General features: G+C 35.2%; 1 protein-coding gene across 4 annotated transcripts in view; it reads left to right on the forward strand.

Annotated features, from left to right (window-relative positions):
• TBC1D19 (TBC1 domain family member 19) overlaps positions 1-16,314 on the forward strand; it is a 159,653-nt gene that overhangs the window by 66,775 nt on the left and 76,564 nt on the right. For all 4 annotated transcript variants that reach the window (XM_061419854.1, XM_061419855.1, XM_061419856.1 and 1 more), the window contains 3 exons: positions 5,334-5,406; positions 9,074-9,112; positions 10,908-11,020. In XM_061419854.1, the coding sequence (XP_061275838.1) occupies positions 5,334-5,406; positions 9,074-9,112; positions 10,908-11,020 (225 nt within the window). The remainder of the gene's footprint in view (positions 1-5,333; positions 5,407-9,073; positions 9,113-10,907; positions 11,021-16,314) is intronic.

Below are 16,314 nucleotides of genomic sequence, written 5' to 3' on the forward strand. Positions count from 1 at the left end.
GACATTAGAAAGTGAAAAAGAGCTTTTAGGAATCAAAAATATGATGTGCAAAAAAAATGGGTAGAGAGTTAGGGAAATAAAAAATATGGTGTACAAAAAAAATCAGTAGAAAGCCCAGGAAATCTCTATCAGAAGACAGTGTAAAAGCAAAAAGCCAATGAGATGAAAAATAAATGGGAAAAGATTTTTTTAATTAGATGGTCAGTCCAGATGGGCTGACACCTGGCCAGTAGGAGTTCCAGAAAGAGAATACAGAAGCCAAGGAGTTAAAAAAATTCAATAACTGAAAGACAGGAATCTTCATTATGAAAAGACCTACCCAGTACCCAGTTCTATGAATGAAAGAAGACCCATAGCAAGGCACCTGAAAAGGAGAAGACTAAAAACTTTTTATGGAAGAACAGAGTATACATAATGTTTCAGGCATCAGAGTGGCATCTGACTTCTCAGCAGGAAGACTGGAAGCCAGAGGATTTTTAAGTAAAGCCTTTAAAAATCTAAATGAGTTCAAGCCTAGAATTCTGTATATAACCACCAGTCAATCAAATGTGAAGTTGAAGTATCTGTTTTCAGATGTACATGACCTAAAATATTCTAATTCATGGAGCTATTGGTAGAAATGCTCTAAAACAAGATCGTAAACAAAAAGAGTGAAATAGAGGATCTAGGAAATGGGATTTCCAACCTAAGAGTAGAATAAGTTCCAGAATGCCAGTGAAGAGAATTTCCAGGCCTGTCTGTGCAACAGGACCAGAGCAGAGCAATCCATATTGGAGCAGGAGGTTGTAGGGTTCCATGATGAGAACTTGCAAGAAAAACCCCCAAAATATAGATGACCTGATGACGTGCTAACCACATGCAGAAGGGAGGAGGGAGAGGTAAGTAGAGAAAATGCATAAGTGAAAAAGTGGTTTAATTATGAACTGTATGGAAAAAAGTACAAGAAAGGAAACATCTATAGCATACTACATTCCTCAGCAGTGAGTAATATTTAAATAATAATAATAACAACAAACTCTTAATATAGATGTAATTAAACATTGATATATACTTATATTGGAATGATAGAGGGAGGAAAAGAGAATGTACTGAGCTAAAAATCCACATTTATCACTAACAGATTTAATAGTTATTTGAAACTGCTAAATTTAAAATAGCAGAATGTACCTGTTACTTGAAATATGGATGTGTGTTTGTTTGCTTTTTGGCCATGCTGCATGGTTTATTGGGATCTTAGTTGCCCAGCCAGGGATTGAACCCAGGCCCTTGGCAGTGAGAGGGTGGATTCCTAACCCTTGGACCACCAGAGGATTTCCAAAATATGGATATGAATACCAGGAAAAATGCTGAAAGTGGTTGTTCCTGCGTAGTGGAATAATTGTGATTGTGTGTATTTGTGTGTTGAAGAGGAGTGCATAAACAGGGAACTAATGTTTTGTTATGGTTGTTGTTAAGTCTTTTAGCTGATTTGACTTACGTTTAATGTATGTAAAGATAGCATAGCATGGTGGTTAGATAATTAGATTCTGAAGCCAACTAACCTGGTTTAACCTCTTGCTGTACCACTCACTGATTGTGTGACCTTGGGCAGGTTTTCTTAACCTTGAGCTTTAGTTTTCTTGTTCAATATCTGGATAATAGTATCTCATAAAAGTATTGATCAATATCTTAAGATATGTTATGGGTTGACTTGTGGACCCCCCCAAAAGTTATGTTGAATCCTGACCTCCAATACCTGTAAATGTGACCTCATTTAAAATAGGACCCTTGCAGGTGCAATGAAATTAAGATGATGTCTTACTGGAGTAGGGTGAGCTCAAAATCCAATATGACTGGTGTCCTTAAAAGAAGAGGAGAAGAGAGACTCACAAGGAGAATGTAGTATGACAGGAAGAGATTGGAGTGTTGCATGTATAAGCCAGGGAACACCAGCAATTGTCAGCAACACCAGAAGCTAAGAGAAAGACATGGAACAGATTCTTTCCTGGACCCTTCAGGGAAAGCATGATCTTGTTAACATTTTGAACTAATAGCCTCCAGAACTGTGAGAAACTGGGAGTTTCTATTGTTTAAAGTGAAAGTGAAGTTGCTCAGTCGTGTCCAACTCTTTGTGACCCCATGGACTGTAGCCTGCCAGGCTCCTCTGTCCATGGGATTTTCTAGGCAAGAATACTGGAATGGGTTGCCATTTCCTTTTCCAGGGGATCTACCTGACCCAGGAATCTAACCTGGGTCTCCTGCATTGCAGGCAGACGCTTACTGTCTGAGCCACCAGGGAAGCACCCTTCTGTTTTTTAAAGCTAGCCAAGGTAATGGCACCCCACTCCAGTACTCTTGCCTGGAAAATCCCATGGACGGAGGAGCCTGGTGGGCTGCAGTCCATGGGGTCGCTAAGAGTCGGACATGACTGAGCAACTTCATTTTCACTTTTCACTTTCATGCATTGGAGAAGGAAATGGCAACCCATTCCAGTGTTCTTGCCGGGAGAATCCCAGGGACGGGGGAGCCTGGTGGACTACCGTCTATGGGGTCGCACAGAGTCACACACGACTGAAGCGACTTAGCAGCAGCAGCAGCAATTAGTGGTACTTTTTAAAATGGCAGCCTTAAGAAATTAATATATAAATATAAAGCATATAAGCGGTCCTTGAAACATAGTAAGCAGTAAATGTTAAACATTAGTACTATAACTGTCATAAAAAACTATTTTTAAGACATTATTTTAAAAGATGTTAGAAGTCCTCTTAGGAGAGGTTTATACAAAGTGATATGGCTGTATAGAAGAGGAAGTGGCAGATTCTTCTCATGAAGTGTAGAAGGTCTTCTCAGAGGTACTGACATTTGAAATAGTTTGAGGGCGTTTGCTAGGTAAAGAAGCAGGAAATGATGATTTATGAAAAGGTTTCAGTTCAGTTCATTCGCTCAGTCGTGTCCGACTCTTTGCGACCCCATGAATCGCAGCACGCCAGGCCTCCCTGTCCATCACCAACTCCCGGAGTTCACCCAGACTCACATCCACCGAGTCGGTGATGCCATCCAGCCATCTCATCCTCTGTCATCCCCTTCTCCTCCTGCCCCCAATCCGTCCCAGCATCAGAGTCTTTTCCAGTGAGTCAACTCTTCACATGAGGTGACCAAAGTACTGGAGTTTCAGCTTTAGCATCATTCCTTCCCAAGAAATCCCAGGGCTGATCTCCTTTAGAATGGACTGGTTGGATCTCCTTGCAGTCCAAGGGACTCTCAAGAGTCTTCTCCAACACCACAGTTCAAAAGCATCAATTATTCGGTGCTCAGCTTTACATGTTGTAAGTGGGACTAATTATGCCTTCTGTCTGTCTGAGGGGACCTGGAGCTGGTGTAGATAAATTCTTAGCTATTGGAGAATCAGAATCCTGTGACCGATTTTCAAAAAACTGTGACCATACTTAATGTCTTCAGGCATTAGGGATGGTTGTCCCCATTTCCTGAATCATGTGGCTGGTGATAATGGTTCTACCTCCAGAGTGCATGGTTTATCTGTAACCCTGGTCTGTCTGTGTGAGTACTGAACTTGGTGAGACTCAGTGAGTCTTATATGATCCTATAATAGATGGCCCTCAAACCTAGCTCACAGTGTTATGCAGACTCATGCATATTAAAAAGGATTTTTTTGCGGTATAGTTGATGTACAATATTACATAAGTTTCAGGTGTACAACGTGTTGATTCACAATTTTTAAAGGTGATATACTTCATTTATAGTTATAAAATATTGACTATATTCCCTGTGTTGTACAATATATTCTTGTAGCTTATTTACTTTATATGTAGTAGTTTATATCTCTTAATCCTGTACCTCTATCTTGCCGAAAGGGAATTTCTTGAAACCAAAATGTATTAACTCTAAAGAGAAGTTGCACACTAATTCCTGTTCAGTCAGGTACAGGCAGCAGGTTGGAACTAGAGCTCAGTAGAGTGGTTCACTATTTATTAACTCCCCCTTGTTACATGTCACTAAGCACTGTGCTAAGTATTGGAGGTGCAAATGTGTGTAAGAGATAGGACTGTCTTCCAAGAGCTTCAGGCTAGTGAGGAAACGGACAGTAAAAAGATAATTTCAATACTATGTAATTATATGCTTTGATAGAGGTTGCAGAAAAGGTAATACATGTTCATAAAGAAGAAAATCTGAGATTAGGGCCCAGGGTTTCCCTGGTGGCTCAGACAGTAAAGAATCTGCCTGCAATGCAGGAGACCCAGGTTTAATCCCTGGGTCAGGAAGATCCCCTGGAGAAGGGAATGGTTACCCACTCCAGTATTCTTGCCTGGAGAATTCCATGGACAGAAGAGCCTGGCAGGCTATTGTCCATAGGGTCACAGAGTCAGACAGGACTGAGTGACTAACACACTACTGAAAATAGTCCAAAGCAGTAAATTTTTATCTCTTTAGTTACCAAAATTGGTAACATAAGTTGCAGTGCTTTTTTAAGATATAGATAAAAATCAAGTTTTTAGTTAAAAGATTGAAATATAATGACACTTATTTAAAATCTATAAAAAAATAAAATATATGTTATGCTGAATAACTGTTTTATGAGGGACACAAATCACTAATTTAAATAATCATAGATAATTATGAAGGATTAAAACTAATTCCATTTTTAAAGAAGAAGGAAGTTTGGTTTTAGCAATTAGAATAATGACAAAAGACTGAGGCAAGTATTAATAGAAATATTTAATTACTTAGGGAATAAAAATAATGTGAATACTATGAGGTTCTTATGTATTTAAAAAAACAGACAAACAGGGTTACTTTCCTTAGGCATTAGTAGATAAGTAGAGGAAGTCTGGAGAATAAATCTAATTTATTCTTATTTTAGCAGAGCACTTGGTAGTCTAATTTTACTTAAAAATTAATTTAAGTTGTTTTGGATATTTGCAGTGTTTATTTGATTAAGAGCTGAGTGAAATACAGTACCATACAAAGCACAGATACAGAATTATATTGATAATTTTAGACAATGAATTTAGAAAATAAAATTTATAAGTACTGCATGTGCTATTTGTATATGTATGTTTAAAGAAAGATTTGAATGTTATTAGTTCTTTACTCAAAAGAATAATTAGTCTTTACTTTTACTGACTAGTTTGTTATCTGAAAAGGGAAAATTTTGGAGTAAAGCATTACTATTTAAAGGTTCAATAATATAGTTTTCTTTTTTAGATATTTGAATTAAGCAAAGATTTATTTTACATTGTGATTTTCATTTAGGTTGATGTCTAGGTGAAGATTATCTTTTAAATAACGTGTAGAAAAGTCTGAGATGTATGGTAATTCTGTGTGTTATTTTTCAGAAAGAATTCTTTGTAGAACTTGGCTTAACTACAGGACAGCTGGGTATAGATGACTCTACACAAGTGCCTCCTGGTTAGTATTTCTCCCATATGGCATATAATAAATGAAAATGAGAGTTAGATAAAACAAGGTTTATCTTGTCATTTCCAAATTAATCTAGTAACTTTTTAATATCTGTCAACTAACATGCTTTTTGCCTCTCCTTGGTTACTATTAATTATTGTATAGAATCTTGTATATTTATTAGCCTTCAACTAGATATTGTCTTTTTACTTGAGGGTCTTTAAAACAATTTTGAAAACCCCTAGGACATACACAAGTCATTTTGTTGGTAACATTTTCATTGGCAGCACTCATGGCTCCCTTTATTTGCCGTCACCATCTTTATTATTTTTCATATCACCGAGTTAAATGAACACTGACATTCTATCTTGTATAAACAAACACAGGTTTTAAACGTGGTGTGTTTTCATCTAGAACATTTCCCCAACATCTCTTTTCTTGTGCCTAAATGCCAATATTTTCATAAAAGACTGGATTAATATTTAATCATAATAAACAGGAAGTAAAAATTGACTTAAAATGTGGAAGGTCTATACTGTTGTACTGATTATCATAGACAGGAGTCATGGGGCTGCTCTTGTCTTTTCCTCTGCCACTGGCTGGTTGGTGACTTGGAAAAGTCACTTTGTATTTTGGGACTTGTTTCTTCCACTGTAAGATAAGCAAGTTGGCCACTTATTATGTTGCTAATAATAATAATAAACAGTTATTGAGCATATACTATGTGTTCTATGTGTTTTATATATAAAACAACTCTAGATGTAGCTATGTTTTATTATCATTTTAAAACCTTTTTTACTGTATAATGCATATAGGAAAGTACATGTGTCCTAAGAGAATGGCTCAATAAATTTTTATAATTGGACACTCTTATTAAATTACCACCCAGATCAATAAAATGAAGTCCTTTCCTACCCCCTTTCAATCTTAATCCCCTGTGTCAAAGATAACCACTGTTTTTACTATTCAAATCTCATCTCTTGCCTCCTCATTCTGTCCTTCCCCCTTCTGCCACCTCCATCCCCACTTCCACATACACACATGTTCTCTGTCTCTAATCATATTTGAAAAACTGCTGCAAATTTTTCAAGTGTCTAGATTGACGACTCTGCCTCCTCTAAATCTCCTACGTCATCATCATCATCACCATCCTTGTGTGTTTATAGGATTTCAGCATATCTTCAAGTTCCTTTTTGGTAAGGGTTTCTCTATGTTCTTCTGTGTGGCCCTCAACATTGTCATCAGTTAGTTATGTCAGAGAAATCTCCCCTACCAAACTTTCCTTGAAACATTCAAAGTATTCTTGATTTCTGCATCAATATTGGGGAAGTCCCCAAGTCACTGATTGCTTCATTCCAGAATGGCCTCCAGCACGCATCAGGCTTTAGGGCATCTACAGCCTCTGCAGTGGGCAAACTTGCATCTGCAGTTGTGAAGCTCTTTCATAAATCGCTACTGAGGCGGCTGCTGCTGCTGCTACTGCAGGCAGGGTTAGCATCAAGGGCAGCGGGGAACCTTTTTCAAGTGAGGTGGATGTAAGTCACCTGGATGGACTGCTGCAGCGGTGACAGAGAGTTAGGAAACAGGAGCAGCCTTCCACATTCTCGTTGGTGAAGCAGAGAGATTGGGGTTGACCAGGAGCATTCTCAGCTAAGAGGAGGACCTTGAAATGGCAGCCCCTTCTCTTCATCCCTTTACTATCAGGAATGAAGCACTGGTGGAACCTCTCCAAGAACAAAACGGCCTTCACCCAAACCTTCTCGTATTGCCAGAACATGGGCCGGCAGTTTTTGTTTTTGTTCTTGTGGGCCTGGGGATTGCTTGCTCAGTAGATGAAGCCTGGCTTGATCACATGACCTGCTGCATTACCACACAGCACCAGAATAAGGTGATTTTTCCAGGTCGTGAACCCTGGGACTTGCTTTACATTCTTATGGAAATAGGTGTTATTGGGCATCTCCTTCCAGACCATGCCCACTTCATTACAATTGAAGATCTGCTCTGGAAGATAGCCTATCTCTTCTGTAAGTTTTTTGAGCTCTTCTGGGAACGCTGAAGCTGTCTCTGCATTAGCCAATGCTGATTCTCCCATGATCTCTAAGTTCTTGTGGTTGCAGCACTTCACAAAGCTAGCCAGCCATCCCTTGTGAGCTTCAGACTCCATTCTCCTCAGCCCCTTATAGTGGTGCTCACAGAGGCTAAGTGCTTTTTCACACCTCATCTTGCTGTCAACAGGAATATGCTTCTGTGACATGTCCTCCAGCCACACACTTAATACCTTTGTAAGCATTTTACCATGAACCAGAGACCATTTTTGCAATTGTAAGGGCAGCACTAATACTTCAGCTTCTTTCTGCTTTATTTTGCAAATGCTTGGTTCATTTTTACTGACCTTATAGCTTTTCTTGGCAAGCAGCATGAATCCATGACATGGTGGGAGACTACAGCAGGGTATGCCAACGTCAGTTCATTCACATGAATTCAAGTTTTGCTTTTTAGAACTTAGCACACAGCAAATTCAAGATTTGTTTTTTGGAATTTTCTAGAATTTTTAAAAAATATTTCAGTCTGAGGTTGGTTGAATCCACAGATGTGGGACCTACAGATTTGGAGGGCTGACTGTATTACAGTAGTGCTGCTGTGAGTATTCTTGTGTAAGTCTCCTGGTACATATAGGCAGACGTTAAGATTCATAGTGAGAGTAATGCTGCTAACTGCTGTAGGGTGTGCATACGTTCAGTGTTCGTAGGTGTCGCCAAATGGTTTTCCAAGGTGGTTGGACTGATTTACACTCCTACCACCTTTGTATGAGAAGCTTATTTGCTCCATTTCCTTTGCATTTAGCCATTGTGGTGGTTGTGTATTTCATAATGGTTTTAATTTCATTTCTCTGATAACTAACATGGTTGAGCATTTTCTCATACGTTTATCAGTCCTTTGGATTACCTCTTTTGTAAAGAACCTGTTCACATCTTCTGCATATTTGCATTGGATAGTTGTCTTTTTTAAGTTGACTTACTGGGAGTGCTTTCTGTGTTCTAAGTACAAGACCTTCGCTGGATAGATACATATTGCAAATATATTCTCCCACTCTGTGACTCACCTTTTCACTCTCAGTGATGTCTTTGATGAACAGAACTTTCTTGGGTTGAATATGACCAAGTTTAGGAGTTTTGTTTTGTTTTTTTTCTATTATGATTGGTACTTTAAAAGCAAAAATTTTTTTTCCCCATATAACCTTTTAAAATGGCATTTTTATAGTGGGATTACCCATATAGTATTAACGCTTTTATTAGGTATGCTTTCATGCTAGTTTAGAGTGGAAGTAGGGGTTTGCAAATGAAGCTGTCAATAAGTTTTGTTTTTAGGGGAAAAAAATTAAAGATGAATGGACAGAAACTTGTGTTATGAGAAGGTATTTTATATTATTTTAACAAAGGAAGTTAGTTTATCAATTTTTTTCTTCTGATTAAATATACTTAATTTTCTTTTAATTTCTATAAACTTCAAACAACTTAGAAAAAAGACTTTTCTACGTATATTCTTATAGTTTCCTGTAGAGCTATTCCAGCTTTGAAAATAATTAGAAGCATCAATACTAGAAAAATATACATAATATTATTCTAAATGTGGCTGATTATATTTGTGTCTAAAAATGTTATTTTATCATTTTTAGAGCTTTTTGAAAATGAGCATGTACGTATTGGGCAAAAAGGTAAGCTTTTTAAACATTTTAATTGGAAGATAATTGCTTTACAATGTGTTGGTTTCTGCTGTGAAATAACACGAATCAGCTATTTAGTATACATCTCCTCCTCTTGAGAAAAAGATAAGCTTTTGATTAAACTTATTTTAACTTCTGAAAATGAGACAGTTTTAAGTAAATGTCTGTATCATATGCCCTCATCTGAAATTTAATCCCTGAAAAGCTAAAGACCTAAAAAGGAATCATAATTAACAATGTAGATAAAACAATAGGAATCTTTATAAAGAGGGGAAATGCATCACTTTGGCTTTATCAATAAACAGCAGATAAAGAAGTACACAGATGATTCACTAAAAAACAAAAGATAAATGCAGCTACACATTTCTCAAGGGTATTAGCTTAATCCATTCAACAGTAGAATTTCATTTTAAAATCAGAGTCAGGTTCTCTCTTTGATATGCCCACACCCTTCTCATTAACGTTAATAGGAATATGCTCCTGCATCAGGAGAAAGTGATGACTGCCACGCTTCCTGGTGACTGTTCACAGTGGCAGGACTTAATAACTGAGCAGCTGTCAGCATTCTGGAGAATAAATTTTCCCCATCTTTTGAAGATTCTTTTCCTTGTTTATATAAATCCAGTTCAGTCTTTGAAATATGAAGTGCAGACAAGTCTTTGTGTCAGAATGAACCTTCTGACAGTTATATTATCATGGTCTAAACTCCTTAGTTCAATTTTCAGAATCTAGAGGACTGTATTTATATGATTTGATATTTTCATTAAATATAATTGCAAGTTAAAGGATATGTTTCATCTTTTTATTTCAAATGGTCCCTTTGTTTCTTTTGGTCTTCTCATTTTCATTTAGTGTAAGGTTTTTTCCTTTTTCTTTTAAGAATATAAGAAAACAGTACTGTTAGACAAGTATTAGCAGATGTCTAGTGTTTCTTCTTTTGTTTTTACTTTTTTATATTTTGGTTTTATTTGTTTTGGAAGGGGACTTAATTTCTAGATTTAATAGTTAATATTTTCTTTAAAATAAAAATTAAAACAAAAGGATAATATATTAATTTTGAGAACTTGACCACTTCTGAATAATTTGGAGCCTTAAAATGTTATTGGATCCTTTGTGTTTTCAGTTCTTAAAAAATTCCTCTTTTCTGTTCATTGTCCTGGAGAAGGAAATGGCAACCCACTCTGGTACTCTTGCCTGGAAAATCCCATAGACGGAGAAGCCTGGTAGGCTACAGTCAATGGGGTTGCAAAGAGTCGGACACGACTGAGCATCTTCACTTCTTCACTTCTTCTGTTGATTTTGGCAGATAGTTAAAAGATCATCTAATAGAATGGATATCTACATTTGTAGAATTCTTAGTCGTAATACTTCAGATAGCATACTACTTCCAAATACTAGAACATTCATGACTTAGTAGAATATGCTTAAGAAATTTATGGTTTCTGTAGGTATGATTTGATGTGATCTTCAAATCCAAAATTTATTATATATATGCATCATTAGTGGCAGATCCATGAAACTATAGTTAAAGCACAGGAATTCAAGGTACTTACATTAAAAAAACTTTCAGATAAGGTAGGAGGTGGAGGAGCCTAAGGCTTAAAACATACAGGACTGTAAATAAGACCACATCAAAAATCAGAGAGTAAAAGAAGATTGCCAAGATATGTTTTAATTATGTAAGATACAAAGATGAAATGTTAGCTTCCTAAAAAAAATTGTAAAGATTTCAATGTATTTCTTACATTACACATTTTCTAATGAGATTCTAATATACTTTTAACAGTTTTAACAGAACAAGATAGTGCTGCTGCTCAACAGTATATCAGACAAGGAAGTCCCACAGCCCTGAGAGCTGAACTATGGGCTCTCATTTTGAATATCTCCAGTCACCCTGAGGTAAGAAAAAGAAGGATGAGCCAAATTTGATATTTATTCTTCAAAGACCCGTGTTTCAAAACAGAAATATGTTTTCTTAGTCTTATATGTATCCCCTTTTTAATTTTCAAATTCACTGTAGTTTAGAGTTCTAAGATAAGATTAATACATAATTTAATCACTATGTATTTAGTATATATGTTTTTATTATTAATAATTAATTGGATAGTGTGAACCTATACCCAAACAATAAGTGTAGGGTTGGCCAGAAAGTTCATTAAGGTTTTTCTGTAAAGATCTTGTAGAAAAATCCAGTGAGCTTTTTGGCCAATTCCATACAATTGTAATAAGTGGAGTCTACCAGTGTAGGTCAGTGAGGATGTGTGGTGGAACTGGGGATTAGAACAGGGTGAAATAAAGACAGACTGCTCAGTGTATGTAAATGAGTACTTTGTCCCTACAGTTACTTTGAAAATATGCACCATTTTTATAGTTCTAAAAATCGACATTTTATGTGGAAATGTTATTTTTCTAAGTATAAGAACATTTTATTTTAGGAAATAAAATGAAAATGAAGAGAAATCACCAACAGACAGGTAATAGATTCAATAAAGAAAAAATATGTAACACATTCTTTTTGAAATATTTTAGAGAAATTTTTTTTTGCTTAAGCCCATTGATCTACAAATCATTGATTTAAATATTTTAATAAATAGCAAACTAATAGTTACAGCAAACTAATAGTTCACTAGACAGTGGTTAAAAACATGGGTTTTCTTTGAAATCATATGACCTAGTTTCAACTCCTAGCTCCCCCAACTTATTTGAAATAAGTTGCTGAGTGAGAAAAATTTCTTCAAGCCTCAAGTTACCTATGCTTAAATATGGGTAAGAATTTTTATATCATAGAGTGGTTATGAGAATTAAATAAAATGTAAGTCTTTTATTAACCCAGTACCTGATGTAACAGGCCACCACTGATGGTAGCAGTAATAATTATATATTGCATATAACTGTAAATTAATCATAATTTATAATATGTAATAATTTAGGCACATATATTATAACTATATACATATCTAATTATACACATATATTAAAATTACATATAATAGTGATAATTATTAATAAATTAGTTATATGATATTAATCATACATTAATCATAATTTATAATAATGCTGTTTTTAAGAAAATCAAGCACTAACATAAGTATTATAAAAGCTATACCTCTGGCCTTTGCAAATTATGTATGTATGCTTATGTGTGTGTATGTGCATGCATATATATGTGTTTTAAATCTCCCTCTGTAAACAGCACTATCAAAAATCACTTGCTTCCTTTTTGAAAGAATAAGCTTTGTGCTTTATTTTAGAGCAATTTTAAACCAAATGATACTGCTGATCTTTTGAGGTGACACTTTAAAAGTAACAGTTGACAAAACAGTTTAGAGTGTACTTTGGGCCTTTTTTTAGTGCATCAGCTCTTGTAAAAGAGGTAGTAATTCTTGTTCTGATCTGACTGTGTAGATCAGAGTTAGATCACCTACCAACTTCATCAACCAGCAGCTAAGTTAACAAGTCCTGTCTCTGCAGAGGAACTACTTCCATTTCAAAAATAGATTTAGAATTTTTCCAGAAATATCACTGTAGAATAAAAGTAGTAATCCAAAATAATGATTGTTATAATGTTCAACAGCTGTTTTTACACTTGCATTCTGGAGTTAATAATGATCTTGATTTTCTGTACTCAAAATGACAGATCTGTAAATAGATATTCATATCAGAAAGGCAATCTTGATTTTATTGAATAAAACACTTTCTATACCTTACACTTTTATATTCACTGTAAAAGTGTGACCTGCACACACTATAGCAACTCCAAAATAATTGTTTAGGTGGTATATTAGAGGAGGGAGAATACTTCTTACAAAGAATTCTTTATCAGAATGTTTTGTTCAATTACTTTTCAGTCACTTAAAATAAGGTACACATGCAAATGTATCATAGTTAAGGAGATACATAAAAAGAATATTTCAAATTTCACACCCATAAACCTGTTTTAAAAATCTTACCTTCTTAGAAAGACTTGGTATTTAATGCTTTGAGTTCCTAGCAGTTAGTTTATTTAATACTTTTATTAGAACATTATTTAACTTTGATTTTTTTTCTCTTTTTAAGAAAATATGTGATAAGCTTAAAAGCATTGTCTTTATATATTTTCTATAGATTTCTGGATCAAATATCCATATTTAGCAAACATGCATATTTAAATTTTTGCTTAATTTCAGTTTGCTAATTAAAAGAAGATAGAAAATTTTCTTTTACTTTGCTCTAAGTTCTTACTTACTGATAAAATAGTCAAGATGAGTATTAACATTTAAGATTTCCTTTAGTGATTTCACAACAAGGTTCTCCACAGCCTGACCTAAAGATCTCCAGCAATGCCTGATCATCCTAGATCTTTCTGGTCACACTTACCTAGTCTTCCCACTGTCTGTTTCTGTCCTTCACTCTCCTCAACTGCTGCTTTTCACAATCTTAGTAAAAGATATTACTTTCTCTTAACCAGAGAAAACATAAGTCATCAGAAAGAACTTATCCAAATTCTTTCCATGAAACCTGTGAACTTTCTACTTTTATATCTAAATCATGTGAAAGAAAATTCTATGCTGAATGCTCCTACTTTCTTAATCCCATAATCACTCAATCTACCTTATTCTGGTATACGTTCTACCAAATAACGATAACTGTCCTAGCTAAAGATGTCAAGAACAGTGGACGCATTTTAGTCTTTGCATTTTACTGCATTTGATACTATTATCTACTCTGTCCTTGAAATATTCTTGGTCTTTAATTTAGTTCATCCTTTTTTTTAGTTATTTCCCTCTTTTTTTGTTTTTTTTTTTCAAGTCTGCATTTGGGTTCCCGTACAAACCTTAAGTGATTGTGTTTTTCAGAATTCAGTTTTGATCTTCTTTTCATTCTGCACATTTTCCTTAGACTGATTCACCAATCATTTCTTTCTGTAATGGCTCCAACTCTGTTTTCAATCAATCATTGTCTTAACTCTAAAACTTTTATTTCCAGTTTCCTACAGAACTCTTAACACATGCTCCAAAAGTATATCAGACTCATGATGTCTAAAAGAAAAGGCATAATCTTCACCTCAGTGCATTTATGGTCATCCAAGAAATGTTGAATTGTCTCTCTACCATGCTGTTCTCTCCCTGAAAAAAAAAAAGTCTCAGACTTTTCTCTTGTTGGATACTCTGCTCTTCTCTCATGTGCAGCTTATTCCATCACCTTTCCTGAGAAAGCTTCCTCACCTCTCCTCTACCGTGCCTTCTCCCGACTCCATCTCTGCTACTGTTAGATACTTCCTTCTTTTCCCTCCTGCCATAACCAGGGCAGGAGCAAGGACTCAAGTCAAAGAAACATATATCATACTTCTTACTTTATTTGTCTGCCTCCCTTTCTAGATTGGGGCTTCCTTGGTGGCTCAGATGATAAAGAATCTTCCTGCAGTGTGGGAGACCCAAGTTCAATCCTTCGGTCAGGAAGATCCCCTGGAGAAGGAAATGGCAACCCACTCCAGTATTTTTGCCTGTCAGACACGACCAAGCAACTAACAAGTTCACATTCTTTCTAGATTGAGTACCTGGGGACAGGAATTGTTTTCTTCTTCACCATCTTAATGTCAGTATCTTGTACAGTACCTAAAAATGATAGGCTCATCTAAATGCTTACTGAACAATTAAGTATAAAATTTTAGGACTCTTTGTGAGTTCTTTGATTTTTTAAGTATATATTTTCTTCTTCTCTTTAGTTAAATGGATAGTCTAAGTCTGAATAAAAGACCAAATAGATACGTATACTAAAATTATTGTCTGATGCTAAAAATTTGGGCTACTTTGCTTTTCAAAGATTGCTTTTATAATCATAATTTATTGCTCTTAAATGTCTATTTGCCAGAGCTTATACAAAGTACTCTTTAAATATTCTATTATTGGTGATTGTTTTATTTTATAAATTGTTTTCTTATAATGTCTTTGTCTGCTTTTAGGGTAATGGAATGAATTAAAAGGTATTCCCTCTGCTTCTGTCCTATGAAGGGGATTGTAGAAGACTGGCAGAATCTCTCCCTTAAATGTTTGGTAGAATTCACCAGTGAACCACTCTGGGCTTTGTACTGTCTGTTTTGGAAGGTTATTAATTATTAAATGAGTTACTTTAACAAATCTAGGCCTATACACATTGTTTCTTCTTGTGTGAATTTCAGCAAATTTTCAGCAAAATCTTATTCAAGTAATTGATCCATTTCATCTAGGTTATCAAATCTGTGGGCAGGGAAGTATTCCTAGTATTCCTCCATTATCCTTTTAATGTTCAAAGGATCTTTCACTTCTGATTTGGGTAATTTGTGTCCTTTCTCTTTTTTTCTTAATTAGCCTAGCTAGAGGCTCATCATTGTTTCTTGATCTTTTCAATGAACCAACTTTTGGTTCCAATGATATTTCTCTATTGATTCCTGTTTTCAATTTTATTTATTTATGCTCTATTCTTATCATTTCTCTTCCTCTGCTTACTTTCAGTTTAATTTGCTCTTCTTTTCCTAATTTCCTAAGGTAGAAACTTAGTTTGTTTATTTTAGGTCTTTCTTGTTTTCTAATATATGCCTGCATTTAATTCTATACATTCCATCTAAGCATTGCTTTTACTGCATTCCCCAAATTTTGATGTTACCTTTTCATTTAGTTCAAAATACTTTGAAATTTTTCTTGAAATTTCTTCTTTGACCCATGTGTGTGTTGTTTAATCTCCGTGTATTTGGATATTTTCCAGTTATCTTTCCGTTATTGGTTTCTAGTTTAACTCCACGGTGGGTCGGAGAGCAGACACTGTAGGATTTCTATTCTTTTAAATTTGTTAAAGCCATGTTTTATGACCCAGAATGTGGTCCATCTTGGTGAATGTGCCATGTGAGCTTGAGAATCATGTGTGTTTTGCTGCTGTTGGATGAGGTAGCGTATAGGTGTCCATCATATCCAGTTTATTGGTGGTGGTGTTGAGTTCAACTTGGACCTTACTGATTTTCTGCCTACTGAATCTATTTCTGATAGAGAAATGTTGAAGTTTTATTTCAATTGGAAATGCATGATTTATTTTATAAATGATGCTGATAACCATCCTTCTGAAAGAAAACAATCAGACCTTTGGCTTACAAAATATTAAAATAAATTCCAGGTAGGTTATAAACATGTAAATTTAAAATATCAATTTTAGAAAAAATTAGGAAAATATTTACATAAATATGT

This window comes from Bos javanicus, chromosome 6 (genome assembly GCF_032452875.1).
Source record: "Bos javanicus breed banteng chromosome 6, ARS-OSU_banteng_1.0, whole genome shotgun sequence".
In the NCBI taxonomy this organism is placed as follows: domain Eukaryota; kingdom Metazoa; phylum Chordata; class Mammalia; order Artiodactyla; family Bovidae; genus Bos; species Bos javanicus.